This window comes from Anneissia japonica, unplaced genomic scaffold, assembly GCF_011630105.1.
Source record: "Anneissia japonica isolate Jap-2015-1 unplaced genomic scaffold, ASM1163010v1 scaffold287579_len849171_cov184, whole genome shotgun sequence".
In the NCBI taxonomy this organism is placed as follows: Eukaryota; Metazoa; Echinodermata; class Crinoidea; order Comatulida; family Comatulidae; genus Anneissia; species Anneissia japonica.
Genome location: NW_022755335.1, coordinates 711,806 through 733,365, shown reverse-complemented (window position 1 = coordinate 733,365; position 21,560 = coordinate 711,806). Strand labels below are relative to the sequence as shown.

General features: G+C 33.4%; 2 protein-coding genes across 2 annotated transcripts in view; both read left to right on the top strand.

Annotated features, from left to right (window-relative positions):
- Positions 1–14,456, top strand: part of LOC117123380 (myosin-9-like) — a gene marked incomplete in the record, with an annotated part of 19,727 nt that extends 5,271 nt beyond the window's left edge. The window contains 21 exon segments of the mRNA XM_033269276.1: positions 159–382; positions 517–676; positions 2,653–2,874; positions 2,993–3,171; positions 3,630–3,778; positions 3,897–4,075; positions 4,319–4,543; positions 4,716–4,820; positions 4,975–5,292; positions 6,201–6,359; positions 6,754–6,885; positions 7,407–7,580; positions 8,027–8,125; positions 8,358–8,492; positions 8,642–8,805; positions 9,288–9,372; positions 9,728–9,863; positions 11,195–11,355; positions 11,849–12,051; positions 12,552–12,630; positions 12,770–14,456. Of these exon segments, the coding sequence (XP_033125167.1) occupies positions 159–382; positions 517–676; positions 2,653–2,874; positions 2,993–3,171; positions 3,630–3,778; positions 3,897–4,075; positions 4,319–4,543; positions 4,716–4,820; positions 4,975–5,292; positions 6,201–6,359; positions 6,754–6,885; positions 7,407–7,580; positions 8,027–8,125; positions 8,358–8,492; positions 8,642–8,805; positions 9,288–9,372; positions 9,728–9,863; positions 11,195–11,355; positions 11,849–12,051; positions 12,552–12,630; positions 12,770–12,820 (3,339 nt within the window).
- Positions 14,457–19,968: 5,512 nt separating this feature from the next.
- The window catches only part of LOC117123394 (cation-dependent mannose-6-phosphate receptor-like), an 8,631-nt gene continuing 7,039 nt past the window's right edge, over positions 19,969–21,560 (top strand). The window contains exon 1 of the mRNA XM_033269294.1: positions 19,969–20,156. Within this exon, the coding sequence (XP_033125185.1) occupies positions 20,008–20,156 (149 nt within the window). The 5' untranslated portion in view covers positions 19,969–20,007. The remainder of the gene's footprint in view (positions 20,157–21,560) is intronic.

The window sequence follows — 21,560 nt, the reverse complement described above, 5'->3', positions numbered from 1 at the left end:
ATAATAATAATAATAATAATAAATAATAATAATAATAATAATAATAATAATAATAATAATAATAATAATAATAATAATAAGAATAAGAATAATAATAAGAATAATAATAATAAGAATAAGAATAAGAATAATAATAATAATACATTTTTATCTGATAGGAAGCTGCAATGCACCAGGCTAGATTCAACACACTTCACCTCCAGTACTTGGCAATTGCTCAAGCTACTGTAGAAAACAAAGATAAAATAGATGAAGGAATTGTAGCAGCTGAGATGGACAAGAAAATAATGGACAATGAGCAACAAGAATTAAAAGATGACATAAAGAAATGGGAAAAAGAGTTCAAAGAAAGGAATGGCAGAGAACCTACTGAAGAGGACAAGTTAGTCATCTTAAATATTTTGTTTAGCTTTGAATGAAAAAACAAAACTTCACAATTATCTTATGAGCATTATTTATGGGAAAAGCCATTATGATTGTGCCATAACTATTTTATCAACATGGTTGTTTTTTCAGACCTGATAGTGTTCATGAACTAGAGACCCAGCTTCATGAAGTTGAGATAAAACAGAAAGAGCTGGAAGGGAAGAAAGAGACACTGGTAATGCTGAAAGAAGGCAATATACCAGAGGTCAAGGAGGCTGACATCCCGGAGCCCATTGTCAAAACTGTTGAGGTACTTTTCTAGTGAAATTGTATTACATTATAATAAACTTCAACATATGTGGCAAAGACAAGCCAAACCAGTCACTCGTCGCAAAAATCAATTTTGAGTTATTAATACAGTGTTAGAAAGTAAAATAATAGCTATAAAATGGTAAAAAATCATTCAAATCTGACATTTCCTTATGAAGTTACAAGCATTTAACCACACAGCTGTTTAAAGAACAATACATGAGAAATTAACTGTCAAAGTTTATGATTTCAGGCATTTCTCATGCAGAAACTATCTTTAAATCCTTAAAAAGTATTGTTTTAAATTTAAAAATGGGGAAAATAACAGCATAGAATGATGTGTAGATATATAAAGGTTAGCTTAGTGCAATAAAATAGATTTTTAAAAATTTGACATTCCAGCATGTTTTAGCCATTTTCTCTGAAACAATTTGCGACGAGTGACTGGTTTGGCTTGTCTTTGCCACATATTAATCTATAAGATGATGTGATGATTAATGATTATGATTATGCAAAACATCACAAGAGAACAGATTTTGAAAGATCTTAATCTACGTAATAAGAAAATATGTTGCTGTGCCTTTTAACACAATATAAAGATTGATTGTGCCATTTCAGAGGTTCTGTTTATACAACACACTAACCACAAACACGATTTTATTTCCTTGAATGTATTTTCACTACCCAAGTCGACCCTCCAGACTTTGCCGTTTATACTTACACCTGAAAGTATCATATGGCGCAATGTATTTTGGGACACATTGTCAAACCAACAACAGTGCAACTCTACTCTCCTTCTTCTGAATTTGCACAATTTGTTTTTTTGAGTGGATTGCTTACAGTTGACTGATTGTGTTAATATTCCCTTAATATTTTCTCTCGTAATCCTATTTTGTTGTTACTTCACTAATTATTGTATTTATCATTGCTAACGGTTGAATATCATGGGAGAAGACAATTTTTTGACTGTTTCTGTCTGATGATAGGCTAGTCAGACAGACGAATGGAGAGGGAAGTCCATAGGCTTGCGGAGCGACAAGGCAAGAATGACGTGCTTGATTTCGTCGTGTTGCTTGTCGAGCAATAACTACAAAGAAAATATTATAACCTATAATAATATTAATTTATTCAGATGTACACTTTTATATCAGTGGCACTTAAGCCGCGTAATTAACAAAAAAAAATGGCCTAAAAAGTAAGGTCTACCACAGAAATATCCAAATCCAAAATAAAATTATATACTTACAATACTAAAAAGGGAAAAAATGGTTCAAGATCAATGAAACCAACAAAAAATAAAATACACCCAGCGATACTTTTTATTTTACCGAAAAATAGTGACCTGTCGAGTTGATTATTTACCGCTCGCCGTAGCTTGAGGGAACAAGTAGGCATCGTAAGGGTCACAAACTGGCCAAATTTGGCGATTCTTCAAGTAGCCTCTTTTCCAGATGGTTTTGTAATCACACAGAATCCAAACTCATTTATACAATACGCTTAACTTTGATAAGGCGTGTAATGACGTGTTGTCTGATACCTCAATTCCTAAAAATTCAAAACTATCATCTATCTCTACAACAGAATCATTGATGAATAATGGTGATTTAAGAGTAGCATTTTCTTTTGAAAACCTACAGTCAGTTTTCTTAGTATTATTGTAATTTAGGACCAGGCTATGTAATTCCTCCAAATCTTGTTCATTTTGAGAATGATCTTACTCTGATTCATTTAATCAGTGAGAAATCTTCCTGGGGCAGGTTGTAGGCTACCATTTCGTACACTTTCTAGGTAGGATGTAAGCCTACTATAGCTACAAGATTTACCCACGAAAGCTCAGACTCCTCACTGCCAAATATGGAAACTGCCAAATCAAACATACAGTATATTGGCAGTAATAGAAGATACCACCACATTCACACACATTAACTTCCAACTGTAATACGGTACTTAATTCTGAATCATTCTTTTTACACATAGGTCACAGTGCCTGACCCAGTCACTGTCGCTGCACTTGCTGCAAGCCAGGCAAAAGTTAAAGACCTTGAGGACAAGTTGAGAGTGCTTGCCAAAACCGTTGAAGGAAAGGACGTGCTGATAGGAAAGCTACAAAAGGAACTGAAGAATCAAAAAAATTCTGACGGTGGAAGTGAAAAAGTTGATCCAAATTTGAAAATTATTCTCCAAGCTGTGGTCAAACATGTAAGTGTAATTGCGCCCTCTAAGAGTAAAAAACACCTATATATAACAAGTTAAAAAAAAATAATTTTGTAAAGTTATTATTTTATATTTAATGAAGCAAAATAATTTGTTTTCATAGACTCAATCAATTCATCAAGATAATGGACCCGCTAAAAACCAAGTGTCTGCCAGACTGATTGAAGCAGAAAGGGAGAAAGCAGGACATGTAATGGCTAAGGAAGACGTACAGGGACAAATTGACTCCTGGGAGAAGGCATATGAAAGCGAGCATGGTATTGGGCCTACAGAAGCTGATAGGTAAGATAATGGCAAAATAAAGAGCATCTAGAGAATTTAATTCATTTTCTGAGACAAGCATTTACTTGAACAAATATATCAAATGGCTTTGGCATTATTATTACATTTCTAACAGTAAAAATTGTACACTGCAATTACTGCAAAGTATTTCTAGTCATTCATAAATATTCAACATGAACATTTGCTTATTATAATATATATTATAATCATGTATGGAGAGAGAAGTTTTGATAAATTGCTTTGCAAAGGAAAAGCTAATAGCAAGCTTGAGATTGATGTGGTTTAACCTGACCTGACCTGGATGCCTATTAAGAGCTGTACCAACTGCATTGTATAAATGTGAACAACAATAGTATTTGTGAATCCAATCCTAATTTAATTCAGCCTCTGGAAAAAGACTTTACCCATATTCTTACCCTACATCCTATCAACTATGTTGCATATTTATTTCTTCTTAGGGATGAAACTGCCAAAAAACTATATGCCAATTTGGAAACTAGCAATCAAGCTTACATGGAAAATGAAGTCGACATTACTGCCTTGAACATGATACAAACAGGGGTAATTCCAGACAAGTTCGGTGGTATGATGGCAATATCATTTCGTGGTAAGTATAATGATAAAAGGACCATCAAAGAAAAAAAAATAACTGCTTTACTGTATTAAATTGTAAGCTCGCATTAAATTGTTGGACATCTTTTTGAGAAGTAAATTTTCTTCCCTAGGCGGCACTGCAAATCAAAAAGAACTGGACGAGCTGAACGAGAAAAATGCTGACCTTGAGAAGGAGATTGAAGAGATGAAAGAGAAACTGGAGGAGATGCAGAAGGCATCGGATCAATCTGGGGGTGGCATTTCTCTTGCAATCACTTCTGGGATCGATGATGATGATGATGATGTAGAGGTATTCACATTTTAATAGCATCACTTAGAATAACAAATGTCTTTCAGTTGGTTTAATTTAACTTGAGTGGTATATATTTTAGTCAAAATAACACTTGTTTTAATATGTTATGCTATTTTATTGCTATGTTCTGATGAATATCTTCTACATTTTGTTATTTGATTGATTGATTTTATTTACTTTTAATGTTTATTTTGTATGCAAGAAGTGATTTTCCATAATTTGCGTACTTGTAAATTTCAGGGATTCAATGCTCAGCTCGGAGATTTGCAGCAACAGGTCGACAAGGCTGACAAAGAACTCCAGCAGGAGAAGGAATCTCATGAAAAAACAAGAAATGAACTGGATGATCTGAAAATGGAACTGGAGAAATTGAAACAAGAACAGAAAGATATGGAGACAGAGTATGATGGCAAAATGAAGGCAGCCACTGCTGCTCTTGCTGCAAAATTAGAACTGAAGAATAAGGTAGAATCATTGTTTTAATGGTTTTAGTTCTCAAATACAGATAAATAAACAAGTAAAGCATGACAAATATAGTCTGTTACATGAATCAAAACAACTAAGACTAAGCTTGCACATGTCTTTTGATGAGTAATACCTGAGTAACATTCATATTTGTTTTTTTTTTTTTTGGTAGTCACTGGATGAGAGTAAGCAACGTATTGAAGAGCTGGAGAAAGAAAAGTTGAGTACTCTACCACCAGATGCTGCGAAGGAAATCCAGCTCCTACAGGCTAAACTTGTAAGAGCACATCCTTTTAGATATAATCATATTCCATACAAAAACAAATATTATTAGTGTTTTTTTTTTTTGTGTTGTGAGTAAAAACCTGTTAGTTCCTGTTAGTTTGATCCAAATGTGCAGATTTGTTTAAAATGTATTTTGCTTTTAAAAGGCAAAATCTGACAAAGATATGGAAGAGCTGCAGAAGTCAAGTATCGGTGGCAATGCAGAGGTTAAAAATATTAAGCTGGAGATGGCAACTTTAAGTCAGACTCTTGCTAAAGAAAGAGAAATCAACCGAGGTCACCAGGAGAATCTGAAGAAAAAGATGGCAGAGAAAGATAAACAGATGAAAGAGCAGCAGATAGCAATAGAGAAGAAATACCAGCAGAGGGAGGATGAGAACAAGAAACAACTGAAGGCACTGGAGAAGAAAGTAAAGGAGTTATCAGCAGCGGGTGCAGTTAAAGCTGGTGCTAAGGGTGGCAAGGTATTAAGCATTTTGTTGTGTTTTATTCAACATGGAATGTATAGGCTATGCTCACACACACCAGCTGACGGTTAGCAAGATCCAGATAAATAATATGCCCGCTCACCCTTGCGTTCATATAAGAAAAATCCCTGAACCTGATATCAAGAAGATGACGGTGGGATCACTGGCCAATAGGAATTTGGAAATTGGAAATGTCTACGTGTGATTGGTTAATTATAGAAGCACGCTCAACTTGCTAACCGATAGCGCTCGCTAACCCTTAGCGTATCCAGGTCTTGGTAACGGTTAGTGCTAACCGAATAGGCGTTCCAACATGGCTGCTAACGGTTAGCTTCCGATCCGGATAATAAGGTTCTAGTGTGACCCTAACCATAGTCTGTCTTACCAATTTTTTTAAAGTTATATTGTTTTTGTTTTTTTTTTTAGTTTCAGTGGTGCAAGCACAGCACAGATTAATACATAAGCGTTGAGAAATATATATATATACATATATACATTATATAATAATACATATATATAGACATACACATACATACACACACACATATATCTCATACATAAAAGTAAAAGCTGTTGTAAGGATCCCAATCTAGAAGGAAAAAACCTTGTCTCGAGAGGATCCATAAAAAAGGAAAAAGAATAAAAAAGTAAATCATTCAAACAACCTTGGATTGTTTGTATTTTATTGACTGGTAGTGTGCATTATGGTATAATCATGAATGTCTGAGTACTGATTAAACATTTTATTTTAGTAGTATTGCATTTTAGCAACAATCTGGCCCACACACTTTGTTATGAATATTAATATTAATGCCTAATAAGGTATAATCATATTCCAAAGACAATGCACGATATATTGCATATTATGAAATTCCTAACATCTGTCGATACTTCAAACTCACTAGGGTGCTAATGCTGGAGCTGTTGATGCAAAAACAGAGAAGAAATTGAAGTTACTGCAAGACCAAATTGCAACACTGAAGAAGAAGTCTCAGGAAGATCAAGCCAAAATTAAAGAGCTGACAGATCAGTTAAAGGAAGCAAAATCTGATGCATTTGGAGATGTGAGTTATTAAGTTTATTTATTATGATGTGAGTTTGCGTATGTGCTGGTGGCCTAAATAGTTTGACTAACGTCGAGAATTGGCATGAACAAACCTACGTTTTAGAGATTTGTAGGTATTTATGCAATATTCGTATATATTTTGTATTACCGTGTTTATAGGCATCTATATTTATGTATGTTATGAGGTGACTTGGGGAAAAAGGTGCACTGCCTGCTGTGAGTACTGTATTTCTCCAGATGCTCTAAAGTCGTCTTTGTGAAGTATCCTCATATGTAAAACACTAAAAAAATCTCCCGTCTGCTTTTTTAAAAAGCTTAGAAATATGTTGTCGATGTACAGGTTGAGGAATTGTCTCATTAAATGTATGAATTAAAATATTTTTTTTTTATAGAAACAAGCTGGAAAGAAGCAAGAGAAAGCACTGAAGGATTTGGAGAAAAAGTTAGAAATGGAGACGAAAAAGTTTGAACGAGAATTAAAGAAGGCGACAGAGTTGGAAGCAGAGCTAAAAACTACAAAGAAGGTCAGTTGCTTTAAATAAAATCTTTAGGAAAACATATGGATTTTAATTTGTAATTTTAAAAATATTTATTACATAAAGTTGGTTTGTTTTAATCTTTGTCCACACTATCAAATTCACACTATCAAATTTTATGTGATAAATTTGTTTAATGTGCCCATATATGGGCATGATGATGACATTTGTTTTCACATTAGGATGTTTCTTGGTTTATTGTATTATGTGCGCTATATAAGATTATATAGTTACTTATTGTTATTATTATTATATTACACCCAAATATGGACGTGTCACACTTATTTTTCACATAAAATTTGAAAGTGTGGACACAGCTTTACAAAACTAATAGTATAAACTGTCTTCCCTCTTTCTATGCTGTTTTTGTATTTTATTTAATTGTTGAAAACATTAACAGGAACCATACAAATTATACACCTTCCTCTCTGCTTTTGTAGGTGCTTGTGTTAGAACTGTTTTAATAATTACACATTAAATTTATCAAATTATTTTTACCATGTTTTAAGGAACTTGAAACATCTTCAGAAGAAGTGAAGAAGCTGACAGCACAGATCGCTGCCCTCGGGGTTGCTGCCCAGGAAGCTGTTGAACTAAAAGAGAAAGCAGACAAGTTTGAGAAAGAAGTAAAGGATTTGCAAGCAGAAATTAAACAACTCTCTGAAAACTATAACAGCGAAAGGGTAAATATGATCAGTTCCATGATATCACTAAAAAACTTTGTTTGCATGTGATTAATTTTTAACAAGTTTTAAATATGCAGTAGTTTTTGAAATAGTGGTCATGTATAAACATAGATACATTCTTTGAAAATTACACCGATGCGCACAATATTAGCATGTGCTCAGAAGGATTTAACCAAGGTGGCTATTCACATTGGAATTTTCTGCTCAGAAAAAACAGCCTGGTTATTTCTTCTGGGCAACTTACAAACAGCTTAAGTTGCTGCACATTTTGGGTAATTTGGCCAAAGAGAATGTTATACAGGTTGCTTGCTCTGGATATTTTTTGGTCAAAGAGAAAGGGTCCACTCTTACTTTGACCAAAATTACTACAATGCAAACAAGGCTTCTGTATACTTGATGGTTATGATGGATCCTTCTATAATCTGCTGTGTTTTTTATTGTAGGTTTTGCGCAAGAAGTACTACAACATGGTGGAAGACATGAAGGGTAAAATCAGGGTATATTGCCGTTCTCGTCCTCTCAGCGGATCTGAAAAAGAAAGAGTATGTTTTCGTTTCCGTTTATTAAACACAATAGAATATGAACTTCAGCAATGAGTGTACACATTTCATGGAGTTTGTTCTTCTTGATACCATATGCAATGGAAATTTTTCACAAACATCTGCATATATAGTAGATAAGTAATTATTTATTATTTTGTATCAATTTCTCCAATTGAATAAAAATCAAATTATTGATTTCTACGATTACTGTTGTAAATTTTGTTGATTTTAGGGAAATACTGTTATTGTGAATGCTCCGGATGAGTACACTATTGCAGTAAAAAGCTCACGTGGAGTCAAGGAATTCCAGTTCGATCATGTATTTATGGCAGAAAATACACAAGAAGATGTCTTTGAAGATACAAATGTAAGATACTGTACTTAAATTTGAAGTATTAAATATATTTAAATTGATCACTTATTATTACATTCAAATCGTTATTTTTTAATTTTTATCACAATATGTATGTAGTATTTGCCAAATACAATTTTCTTATTTAATACTTTTTTCTATAGAATTTGGTCCAGTCAGCTGTTGACGGTTACAATGTGTGTATATTTGCATATGGTCAGACAGGATCTGGTAAAACGTTTACAATGATTGGGGATCGAGAGCAAAAATTCCCAGGAATTGCACCAAGGGCTTTCCAGAAAATTTTCGATGTCATTGAAGAGAACAAGTAAGATTTGAATTCTTGTATTTTCAAGCTTTTCACTTTAATTAAGTAGTGCTAATGTTTGTTTTGTATACTGTATTATTTTACTGTTTTTTCTAATTGAAAAATTGATCCACAGCTGAAGTTGATAGGACTTTGTGTTATATGTGTATTTAAAAGTAAAAGGAAACAATTTATTCTATATGATTAATTAATTAATCTGTTTACAAAGAAGTGTTTGTTTCTGGTTTTCTTTATTGTATGAAATCTATGTATAAAATGTTATATTTGTGTTAAAATGTGTTCGTTTTTCCATCGATGATACTAAATAGTAATGGTAAAAACTATGATGTTGGTCGTTGTGGTTAAAAAGATAAAGGTAATAATGATGATGGTGATGATAATATAAATAATCAAAAATGCTTTAAATTTTTGACAATACAGCTATTTTTGTACAATTAGCAAAATCACTTCTTGAACAATTTTCTTTTTCTTTTTTCTTTCAGGTCAAAGTTCTCTTTCAAAGTATACACCTATATGTTGGAGTTGTACAATGATAAATTGATTGACTTATACGCCAATGGAAAAGAGGTAATTAGGGCAACAATTTACTTGTAGTATTGTCATAATCACCACAAATATTTATCATAGTGTTATTTATATTGTTATTGTGATTATCATGATAATACAATAATAATTATCATTATTATTGTATTATTATTATTATTGTTATTATTATTATTATTATTATTATTGTTTTTATTATTATTATTATTGTTGTTATATAATTATTATTTATAATATTTTCTATTGTTATTTTTATTAAGCTACCTGTATTATTTTATATATTTTATTACAACCCCGTTATTGGGTGTCTGAATAAATAAAATAACTTGTCTTGCCCTTCTGAATACATAAATTATGTATTTACTCATCCTTCATTCAGTCAAAGCTTGATATTAAGAAGGACAAGAAAGGGATGGTTGTTGTGACTGGATCTGTAATGCTTGAAGCCTCTAATAACAAGGAGCTGTATGGTTTGTTTGAGCAGGGTTCTGCCAACCGACATGTTGCTTCAACAAGTAAGTCAATCTTAAATAATCACTAAAATTATCAAAATGGCTTTCTCATTAGATTCTATCATGTCTAGTTTTGGCCCACAATCATCATTTTAAATCCTCATGTGAATGTGAACATCCTAAGGCTGTAAATTCACTGAATGGCTGCGATATACAGTAGAGTGTTAAAAACAAAAAGCTGTATGAAAACTGGTGATGATTATTATGTACTGTGAACAGCCAACTCCTGGAATGGCCACTTGTACAAATCAATACATCTTAAAAATCTACAACACTTGTAGGATTTAAGCATTATTAGCTAGGGTATACACACGTTTGTTAGACTCAGCATTGTCTAACTTCAGACACGGCAAGACAAATGATTTGTTTGATCGTAATATATCTGAAATGAGCATACTGTATATACCCTCCTCATTTCAACCATCTTCTATATGTTGTCCATCATTTTTCTTGTCATTTCCATCTTACTTTCTTTCTCCCTTTCTTTTACATAGCCATAGCTTACACACAATATGTGGCAAAGACAAGACAAACTAGTCACTACTTGCAAAAAAATGATTTTTAGTAATAATAATAATACAGGGTTGAACAGTAAAATGAAAGTTATAAAATTGAAAAAGAATCATTTAAATCTGAGTTGTTGCACAGGCCAGTATTGAGTAAATGAGCTATAAAATAATATGGGAGCTCCAAAAATGTGCCTAAAAATCCAAATTTGTTTTTCACTTTAGATCAACAGTTATTCTTATTAATCATGTCCAAAAGTTCTGGAAGTGGTCAACAAGTCATTTATTTATCATTATTTTTATAGTTAATTCTATTACACAGTGTATGCACAAATAACTTTGAAGCATCACTCAAATCATGTTTATCTTGACTCTAAGAGTGCTGAACTGTCACTTTCCAATAACTTCGGCTTGAAATGTCCAATTTCAATGAATGACCCCTCATTTTAAAGATCACATTCTCAGGTATCTGCAAAATACCAATAACTTAAATTTCAATATTTGCTACAACTTAGCCATTTTGCCACAACATGCCTCATTTTGTTATGAAGTTACAGGAGTTTATATATACAGCTGTTTAAGTAACAGTAATTGAGAAATGAGCCTTCGAAGTTTAGGGTTTCGGGCATTTTCTTAGACAGGGACCATCACCAAATCTTTAAAAAAAAAAAAATTTGTTATAACGTAGAAAATGGGGAAAATAACAACATAACGTGATGTATAGATATATAAATTTTGGTTTAGTGCAATAAAATTAAGATTTTAATAAATTTCTATACACATTATGTATAATATTAATCAATATTACATTTGTGATCTATTTTTTAGAGATGAATGCTGAAAGTTCTCGTTCTCATTTGGTTCTGGCAATCGTTATTGAGAGTACAAACTTATCAACTGGTACCGTGGTTAAAGGCAAATTGAGTTTGGTAGATTTGGCTGGAAGTGAGAGAGCAGCAAAAACAGGAGCAACAGCAGAACAACTGAAGGTTAGTCAGCCTGGATGAGTGGAGGGTCAGTTGATTTTTCTTGAGAGATTGGAATTTATTCTGCATTTGAAGAGATTACCAGCCTCAAACAATGCTTTAGGTTTATTAAGCCAGGTGTTTACTCAGTCTGTCTCTTAGTACACCTACTGTACATACTACGTAGACATGCCTAAATATGGTCATGATGACATCACATCATGACCATATATGGGCATACAACAGTTTTTTGTCAAAGAAAATTTGATAGTGTAGGCAGAGATTTAGAATTGCTTAGTTCTATCATTGTATATTTCAAAATCAAATCTGCCTTTTAAACAATTTTTATATTTTTTACAAATTAACTTTTAAATTAAATTATAAATTATATATTGTGTCTTATCAATTGATGGTGTTTGTGTTTTCTTTGACATGTGTAAATATTTTTAAAATATTATATACTGTAGTGAATAGTATTGTTTTTATATTTTGAGACATATGTTTGTTTGTCATACAGGAAGCAAACTCCATCAACAAGTCACTCAGTGCTCTTGGTGACGTCATCTCGGCCCTTTCCAGTGAGCAGTCATTCATCCCATACCGTAACAATAAGTTGACCCTTCTCATGCAGGACTCACTTGGTGGCAATGCTAAAACACTTATGTTCGTCAATATCTCCCCTGCCGATTATAATGCTGATGAGACTGTTGTCTCATTGACGTAAGTTAATTTTTTTTTTTTTTTTACATTCAATGCTTAAAGATTCTCCTTCACAAGTTGACTCATCAATATTTATAGCCTGCATTGATACGGTAGCCCTTTGAAGTGCAGAACTTTGAACAAAATGGTAGATTGCTATAAAACGCTCTAAACAGCTATCCTTAATTGGTCAATTAAGTCCAGCTATTTTTACAATCCCCTTATACCTTATGTCCATTTAATGCCATATAAATAGACTTAGCATCCTATCAAGGTAATGAAATACTGTATTTTGTAATGGTTAATGTATCTATCTATAAAACCTTTACACACTAAGCATAGAATTATGCAAAATTGTACATCAGCAAATGGCAAAATTATGATGTAGCTTCAAGTTGTCTAAACAATTTATGGTCTGTTTTTTCTTTTCTTTCATTCATGTTTTAAATATTTTTGTTATTTGTATTATGCATGTTTGATTTGTAAATTTTCATTAAACCTGTTTTTAATCTTCATTGTAGGTATGCATCACGTGTGAAGTTAATTACAAATGACGCTTCCAAAAACGCAGACAACAAAGAAATTGCTCGCCTAAAGGAAGTAAGTTGCTAAGCTTTGGTTTTTATTAACATTTTAACATGCTTTGAAAATTTAGTATTTGTTTTCTATCTATAATTGTATTGAACTGTAGAATGGACACCATTTTTAATGTTATAAATGTATGCTTTTTCTTTATTAGGTTATCACTAAACTGAAGAATGGAGAAACGGTAGCTGAAGAAGATACATAAGTTAGACAGCTTTCACCTGCAAATGAGTTGCAAAAACTTTTTAACACACAACAAATTGGCTATCAAAAATCAGTGGCTATGGGGTGATTTTTTTAAATTTTTTATACTTGGTGCAGTCTTAGTTAAGACAGTTTTATGGCAGTGGTCTTACAGAGGTAAGACCGTCTATATGATAAAACTGGCTTTAATAACTACCTGTTTAAGACTGTTTTATAGAAGTTCACCCTTGTTATAAGTTAAGTATCACCTGCTTCTGACAAAAGCGTTTTTGGAGACCAAAAATGTCAGTTCACTTCTAGTATTATAAACTGCTGATGTTGTCATTGATGTAGGAATTGCTTTATAAGGTAAAATGACGTCATCCTTTTAGGATGTAAAACAAAGTAGATATTTGTATGCATATTTAGAAAGTGCTTAATACCCGGTCACATAAAACAAAATGTTACAACAGGATTCATGCTAAATGTTACTTGGAAAGTCTCTATAAGTCTCCAAGATATTCCTACCAAGAACACTGTCATTTTCGCACGAGCAGATTAAAATTGACATGCCTTATTTGAGTGCGCATTTAACTAGGAGTTCAGTTGCATAAGACTGAAACAAACTTCAAAGAATGCGATACAAGCCATTGTAATTCTGTATTTCCAACTTTCTTTGAAATGTTGTTATGGATGTACATTCATTATGGCTTGTATTACAGTACATTCGTTGGAGTTTGTGAGCATGCATACATATTCATGCAAAAATGTTAGAAGTGTTACAGACTTCTGTGTGTTACAGGACGCAAGCTAGTTGACATGTCTGCATTCCCACAGACACGATATAGCAGGAAGTGGCGTTCTAAGTGTCTCAAGTAGCATTTGTCTTGTGTGAATCGGGATATAAGATGCATTATTATGTTAGTAGTAATAATGATACTTGAATCCGTCCATGTTGAGCTTTGTATATAAACATTTTAAGCACTACATAAAAAATATGTTTATATAATTATATTTTATTAGTACAATTCATAAAAAGCATATATTACACAGACACTTTAATTGACAAAAAAAATTGTTTAGAGAGAATGATAAATAAATGATTAAATGACAATTACTTGGAATGAACAGTGGAAGATGGCTCTGGAAAAAATGAACTTTTTAAACTGGTCTTAGAACATTCATTCCATCATGAAATATTTGCAATAAAATAAGATGTTTAATCAATACATAGATTAAGTTAATTGTAAATCAAAACGTGTTTTCTAGTTCAATATTAATATATCACCTTGAACAATTGGAAAAAATATTCATAAATTATTTTTGTAATAATTTGAAAATCATTCAGTGTAAACTTTTTAGAGGTCACCTTGAGCTTAGATAATGTTGTAAATTATTATTATTATTATTATTATTTCAATATTTAAATTATTTTTAGTAAGTCGTAGCAAAGTACTTTATTTAATGCAGTTTTGGAGGTGATAAAGAAAATATAAGCATTTTATTAAATAAATTGCAATTAAGCAAAACTCTGGTTTTTTTTTATTATGGTATTATATTTGTAATTATAGATATTTCTTTAAATTGTGAACATTCCAAGATTGTCCTCCATGTCCATTTATTTAGATTTATTAAATTATTTCAATATGGATGCAAAATGTTTTATTTGTTGTCTTTATGTATGTTCTTTATTTTCATTCCATTTTTTTTACCATACCAGAATGTTTTTCTCAATTCTTAATTATCCAGCAATGTGTCACGCATATGCAATTAGCAACAAGTTGATGACTTCTTGGCCGAGTGTAATTTGGAGATGATTTTTTCAAGTCGAGACTTCTTTGAAAGACTAATGGCCAATGGCTGTGAACTGTAGAAGACTCTATCAAATTTGTTAATTGACTCTGTAAACTCTCTACAATTTCTATGTATTTGCGTAGCTTTTCCACCACTAGATTTTTCATTTTGTTTTCGTATTTTTCTGGTTACCGGTCCTAAATTAGAATCGCTTTCATCAAGGAGTATCTTTGATTCAGCTTTGTGTTTTCGATATCGTCTTTTTTCTTTGTTGTCTAGTGCTGAGATATTTAAGCTTTTTTCAAAGGCTTTTCTTTTCGATATCAAACTCGATATTTTTATAGTGGGTGTTGATTGCTTTCTCTTTCTTTTGTTTTGTACGGACATACCACTTTCTTTAGACACATCCTCCGTCACATGCGACATTGATGTAAACGGGATGGACGCTGACGGTGCAATGCTGCTGCAGTTGTTTATATTCTTAACCGACACCATGATGCAGTTCTTACCGACGTCACTAAGAACCATTCCATCTTGTTCTACCTGTGCCCCTGTATTGGCAGGAATTGAGACGACCGTATCCGAATACTCTCGATAACTCGTCGATGGTGGCATGTAATTTTGAGTGGAATGTACGTTTTCAGCAGTTGATTCTGCTTCATCAAATTTGTCATCAACAATTATCAATGAATCGTCATCGCTATCTGACCCACTTCGCGTCAGGTGAGTAGCCGCAGATGGCACTGATCCTTGAACTTCATCTTCACTTCCGTCGTTTCCTGACGTGGACGCTGTGGTTACGCGTGGACTATACGTGCCAGCAGACCTTTGCTTCTTTTTTTGCGCGGCAACATCCTTCAGTTTCTTCTGCAAGTGTGCTATCTTTCTTTTTAGTTGTTCAACCTTAGTTTCTTCGTTTGTATAGATTATATCATTTAGAGAAAAAGGTGCCTGTGCAGATAGAAAAAAAAACATCGATTGACCGTCTATTCAAATACTGAAATGACAAATTGCTGTTTCTAAAGATGACCACAAAGAATTGAATTTTAGCATCTACTTTGAGTTTGTCTTATATTATCAAATACTTACTCTTTTGTAAGCATTGCGACTAAATTGGAATTCCGGTCTCGTGGAACTTGTCTTGATAAGAGCTGACGTTGAAGGAGTTGTGCTGCGATCCTTTAGTGTTTTAAATCTGTTAGGTAAATAATAATTAAAAAAAAAAAAGATCTTGGGCCTATTACTCAAAGATACACACAGCAGTTGACTGATAAGTTATGCGTAATAATTAGAGTAACGGTAGGTAAAATCTCAACCTCACCTGTCACCAACACGTGAGCATATATCATCAAGGTTCAATGGTGTCGAGTGGAGTACATGAGTAGGGCTTTGTTGCACATGGTCGATATAATTGACAAGCTTAAGTCCAAGTAGAGGCTTATCGGACATCATCTGTATTAATTTACTCTTTAGAAGAATCTGTTAAAGATAAAAATATTACAATAGTATTTTTCAATGGATTGATGCTGTTAGATATAAAGCGACAAATAAACCAAGTAAGTTTCACACGACGCACCGTCTTTGGACTTCAACCTGCTAAGAAATTAGAATTAAAAATCCATATTTACAAAAGAGCTTAAAAAAGTAGGCCTATTTACCGTTATTCGAAATAAATTCCTTCTGTCGAATAAACACCCCCTCCCCATCCCAACTCTAATGGAATCATCATTGTCAATAAAATATATTAATATTCTATTCCAGATTTACATTTTTTCTAGCCTGGGATGGATCAATAAATCTGTGATCTCGCAATAACACATTTTGACGGTACTTGTTGTAGCCCCACATTTACTGTGAAATTAAGGGGTGTTTATTTGAGTATATAATTATACGTAATCATTTTACTATATTAGGCCTATACTGACACGGAATTAGTATATTCCCACATTTAAATATACGTACATGCTCATAGTTGTCTTTTTTGATATCCGGCTCCAAGTGGATCCGAATGAGAAGATCAATAATACATTTAAACACTTGGTTTCCGGAGTAGGATTTCTATAGAAAATAATCATTCAAGAAAAAAAGTTCGACAGTTTTCAAATTGTATTGCAAATGCGTTGAAATTCAATATACCGTAATGCCTAGCCTAGGCTCATTTAAGCCTTTATTGCTACACGAACATTGCAATTGAAAGGGCATCATTTCCTACCTTAATTTCATTTAGTAAATTCAAGAATTCTTCGACTTCCTGTACTTGAACATTGAAAGCTGATAAAAAAAAAACGATAGGTCCTATGTATTATTATTTCTGAGTTATATTGCCCTATAGGCCTGTATGAACTGTAAACCGTAACAATACTAGGCCTACAACAAGGCCTAATGGCCCTATGACTAAACTTATATAATCCCTAAAACCAAAGTCAGAAATCCAAAATACTTTTAGTCTAGCAAATACTTTTTAAAAGTTTTATAATTTATCTCTTGTGATATACCGTAAAACCTCGAATAGCCTAGGCTAGTCATAGAAGCCCAATGGGCATAATCTCGAGAAGAAGCCCATCTGGAATTGAAACCCCCTCTTCAGTTTGCAAAAGTAAACTCGAAAAGAAGCCCATCTCGAAAAGAAGGCCATTGACTTATTTTCAAGTTAGCATGGGCTTATTTTCGAGATAGTAGGCAGTACAGTACATAAATGAATAAACAAAATATATTTAACAAAATATATTTTGTAGGCCTAATACTAAATGGAAAAACAATTAGGCTAGGTAGGCTATTAAAACACGATTGGTTTACACAATTATAGTTTAGCCTAGGTGATTTAATGCCGGTCACTCCATGATAGACTGATGTTAACAGTGAGTGGCAATATTTATTGTTTTACCGTTTAGTAATTCCCAAAATTTACAACATTCATAAAAAAAAAAGCCTAAGTCTAGGGCTAGGCCTACCTCTTTACTTTGTAAAAGTTAGGCCTATCATCGAAATGAAGCCCATCTCGAGAAAAGAGGCCCATGTCGAAAAGAAGCCCATCCAAAGTTTGCTAAGAAAAGAAAGAAGCCCAGGGCTTCTATTCGAAGTTTTACGATATATAGGCCTACCCATGAGAGAAAAAACAAACATGGGTATCTCATACCTGGCAAACATTGTTCACTCATATACCGTTGGACATCCGAAGTCATAGCGTACTTTTCATTTCATCTTTTCATGTACAGTATCCAGTTCAAATGAGGGATATGGTATTAATTTGAATCTTAACACACGCGCGTATACGGAAGCCCTGTTCGTGCGCATTATTGTTCGAATTAATCAATTAAGCCTATGCGCATCGACGCACGTAATGAAATCACAAGAAATGGTTCTAAAATATTTTTTTCTGTTTCTGTTTCTTGATCACAATTGTGAAGTAACCGCAATGTACATTTTGTCATCAGTTATTTTTTTATTAGGCCTATTTGGTTATTTACAATTTTTGCATTATTTTTCATCTTAAATTCAATCATTTCATGTTAAAAAGCTTCATAAATAACCTACTTTACAGTTAGCTTTAAAAGTTAACTCACCATAGAGTGCCTATAATGTAAAAGTATATAGGCCTATTCAGTTAAGCCTATATCATATAAAAAAGTTTAATGCAGTACATAAATTATCTATGAACGAGATCACAGTTCTTGTTTGATGACACAACTGATGTTTTTGTCTTCTTTGTCATCAAAGCTAAAACACTTTTTGAGCAATAACCATTTCTGTATTCAACATTTGAATATAAGTACATGTTAATTCATCATAAGCATTACGGTACATCACATCGGTTGCTAATATAATCCGTAATCACGGAGTTAAGTTCCAATTAATTGTTTAAGATCAACGGCTTTTTGTATGTTAATTTACTTTTAAAATATTTACATATTCGGTTTCAGTTTTCCCCCTGTTGTTACATAGTGGTTATGATCATTGTTGTTACAATAGTCGTTAATGTCTTGTTACAATAGTGGTTAAATCGTTGTTACAATAGTGGTTAATGAAATTGTTACAACAGTTACTCGCGCGAATAAGCGCCCGGTCGCTCGATATATTTTTGGCTCTTTTTGAGGACTTATTCAAATGGGGCGCTTATTCAAACGGGGCGCTTATGAAAACAGAGTGGAAATTGAGGGGCGCTTGTTACGGCATTGGCAGATTGGGCCTATAATAGGCCTACCCATGCATAGTCAGTAATGTAAAAAAGTGAATATAAAGAACGATGGATAAATGCCATTTTACAAACGAATACTCGATTAAATTAGACTTCTATTGAGTTTAAGCCAGAGGTATGTTTCTATTAACGGTGAATAAAAACTGCCAGATTTGCATTCGTCCGAGTCACAATTGTCACTATTTTCGTGTTGCTAGGGTCACGTGTATATTTAACGAGTTATGGAAGGAGACTTGCTGAAAGTCGATTTGATAGGTTCATTAGTTCTGTCGACTGATGATAGCATAGGACCGGAGCTGGTGTATAATAGAGTTTAATATGTTGCTATTAAAGTTAAATAGAAAGTTCTGTATCAATCCACTATTTTATTTAGGATGTACGGTATATTTTACAATACTAATTGTGCCAAATTTTAATCTTTTACCCCAATTTGCAAGCCCGTAGGCAGGATTTACGATGGGGAGGTGCTTTTTACAACCGAAGTTTACGATGGGCGACTGCCTAGAGATTCCCTGCGAGGGTTGGGTGAATCTTCTGGAAGCTCTGACAATAGCATTTTAAGGTCCTTTTTTAATGGATTTCTAAAATCCCTAATTTGTAATATCGGAATCCTATTTAAATTTTCATTCATTTGAGTATTGTCTAGGGACCCGGACAGTAAAGCAGGATAAATAGAGGGTGAGGTGAAGTGAGGAACTTGTACCGACAGATGGACAATACCACCTCAGCCCGAGGTAAGAAAATTTATGATTATGGCACCTCAAAATGGCCGGAAATGGCACTCTCAGACCATGGAGGTATAATAGATAACATTCTTCATATTATATATAGGCCTAGATCAATTTGAAATCACCGGAAACGATCAATTTCTAACAAATTTCATACCACAAATATTAAAAATCAAACGGTATAAGCTGGCAAATATCCCTAAAGCAAGGCATGCTATAGCATTTGTGATAATTAGGAACGATTTTGTGAAATCATAGGTTTTAAAAAGTGGACCTTTTGGAATTTGGTGGGGGAAGGAGGGGCGTCGCACCCTCTGCGCCCCCTGCCTACGGGCCTGCAATTTGATCGTATAGAAGGTCTCCCCACTCCAATTTACGTATTTCAAATAGCACTAGCTATTGACGCCACCTATAGAAAGCTTCCAAATGCTATGATGCTATCGTCAATTAATCAACCAATCATATGACCACCAACTTGTCAACAATTTCATCATGGAAGTAGGCCTATGTGGTTGGCTTAAAATTAGGCCTAGTTGTGTTTCGTCAGTGTATCTTGTTATATTTCTAATCTGGTCAAAATGTGCAAGCTTACGTGCAGAAAGTTGCTCTACACCAGATTATGACATTAAAAATTTAACAAAGTAGGTATTGCACATTCTGTCAGTCTACCTATTTTAGGCCTATCTATCCAGCCTATTGTTGGCGAGAGTGCCGCCAGGTAGCGATATAGCCGGGTGTACACAAACCAATTCGTACCCACGGCATGGCCCAGTGCTAGGCTTAGTTGTGCTGTAGCAGTGGCGGCTCTAGGATTTAAATTAGCAATAACTAAGGGTAAGGCTATAGTAGTGAGGCTAGTGAGACGTGATGTACATTAATATTGGCCATGATTTCAATTTCCGAAGTTCTCTCAACTGATGATGATGATTGATACACAAAATTATGAGTTCTTGCATTCTTTGGTTGTGAGGTCTATGCCTACCTTAGGCCTACATGTATCTTCAGAACAGCGTGGCTAGGCCTAATCAATCATTCATTGCTCTTGTCATGGACTTTGTGAGCCTCATTCCTGGAATAATTTCACTAAAAAAATTTTTTTTAGAATAAATGCATAGGCTTATGTATTACTCTAATTATTATGAACAAATATTGGCATAAATTTTAGTTTTACACAAAAGGATAAAAAAAGTAGAGAAATAGAGACTATTTCTCGTACTATTACCTTTTTCTTCGTAACCAACGATTCTTCGTTACCAAGCAAATTCAGAGGTAGTTCGCATTCGCTTGAATGCTCTCGCTTTTGTGTATACTTTATACAGTTGAGCGTCGGAGGTAGGCAGGGTAATTGTTTTACGAAGCCGTTGCAGTAATTAATTTTTTTTCTCACCCACCAATGCAACAAACTCTCGTGATAAGATATAACAATTAATTAAAAAGAAAATTAAATAATCTGTTTTACTGAACTGTTTACATCGCCGATACGATTGTGATTGATAAATAAAGTGAGCATTCTCTAATGAGATTAGTTTTTCGCATCTCGCACACTGTAGTCGATCGTGTAGGCCTGAGATATGTTTGTCTAATTGTCAAAATCTCGGTCAGGCTCATTTTTTAAACAAATTTGAAATAATACCAATGAAATATACAAGTGCCAATAACAGCAACGGAAAATATGTTGGCCGTTTTTTTGTCTGATTACAGAACCTAAATCGAGGTAAGGCTAGGCCTAGCATTGTTGCTATTCTAATGTTTCCGCCGTCTACTATATTTCTTCGCAGACTTATCGCAAAATCAAACATAAAAAATAAAATTTCAGTCTTATTTTACATTTTTTTCATGTTTAGGAATGTCTAAATTCAGTTACACTAGCATTTTCGATTATATTTATAAATCTTATAACATATATAAAAATCAGATTTTTAACCCTTTCACTGCTGTAGGTATATGCACCCCCTGTGCTGGGACTTTTTTTAACGAAAAAAGTTAATTTTTAAAATAATTAAAAAAAAAATACTAAAAGAGGTTATTTCGAAATTCTTTTTGTG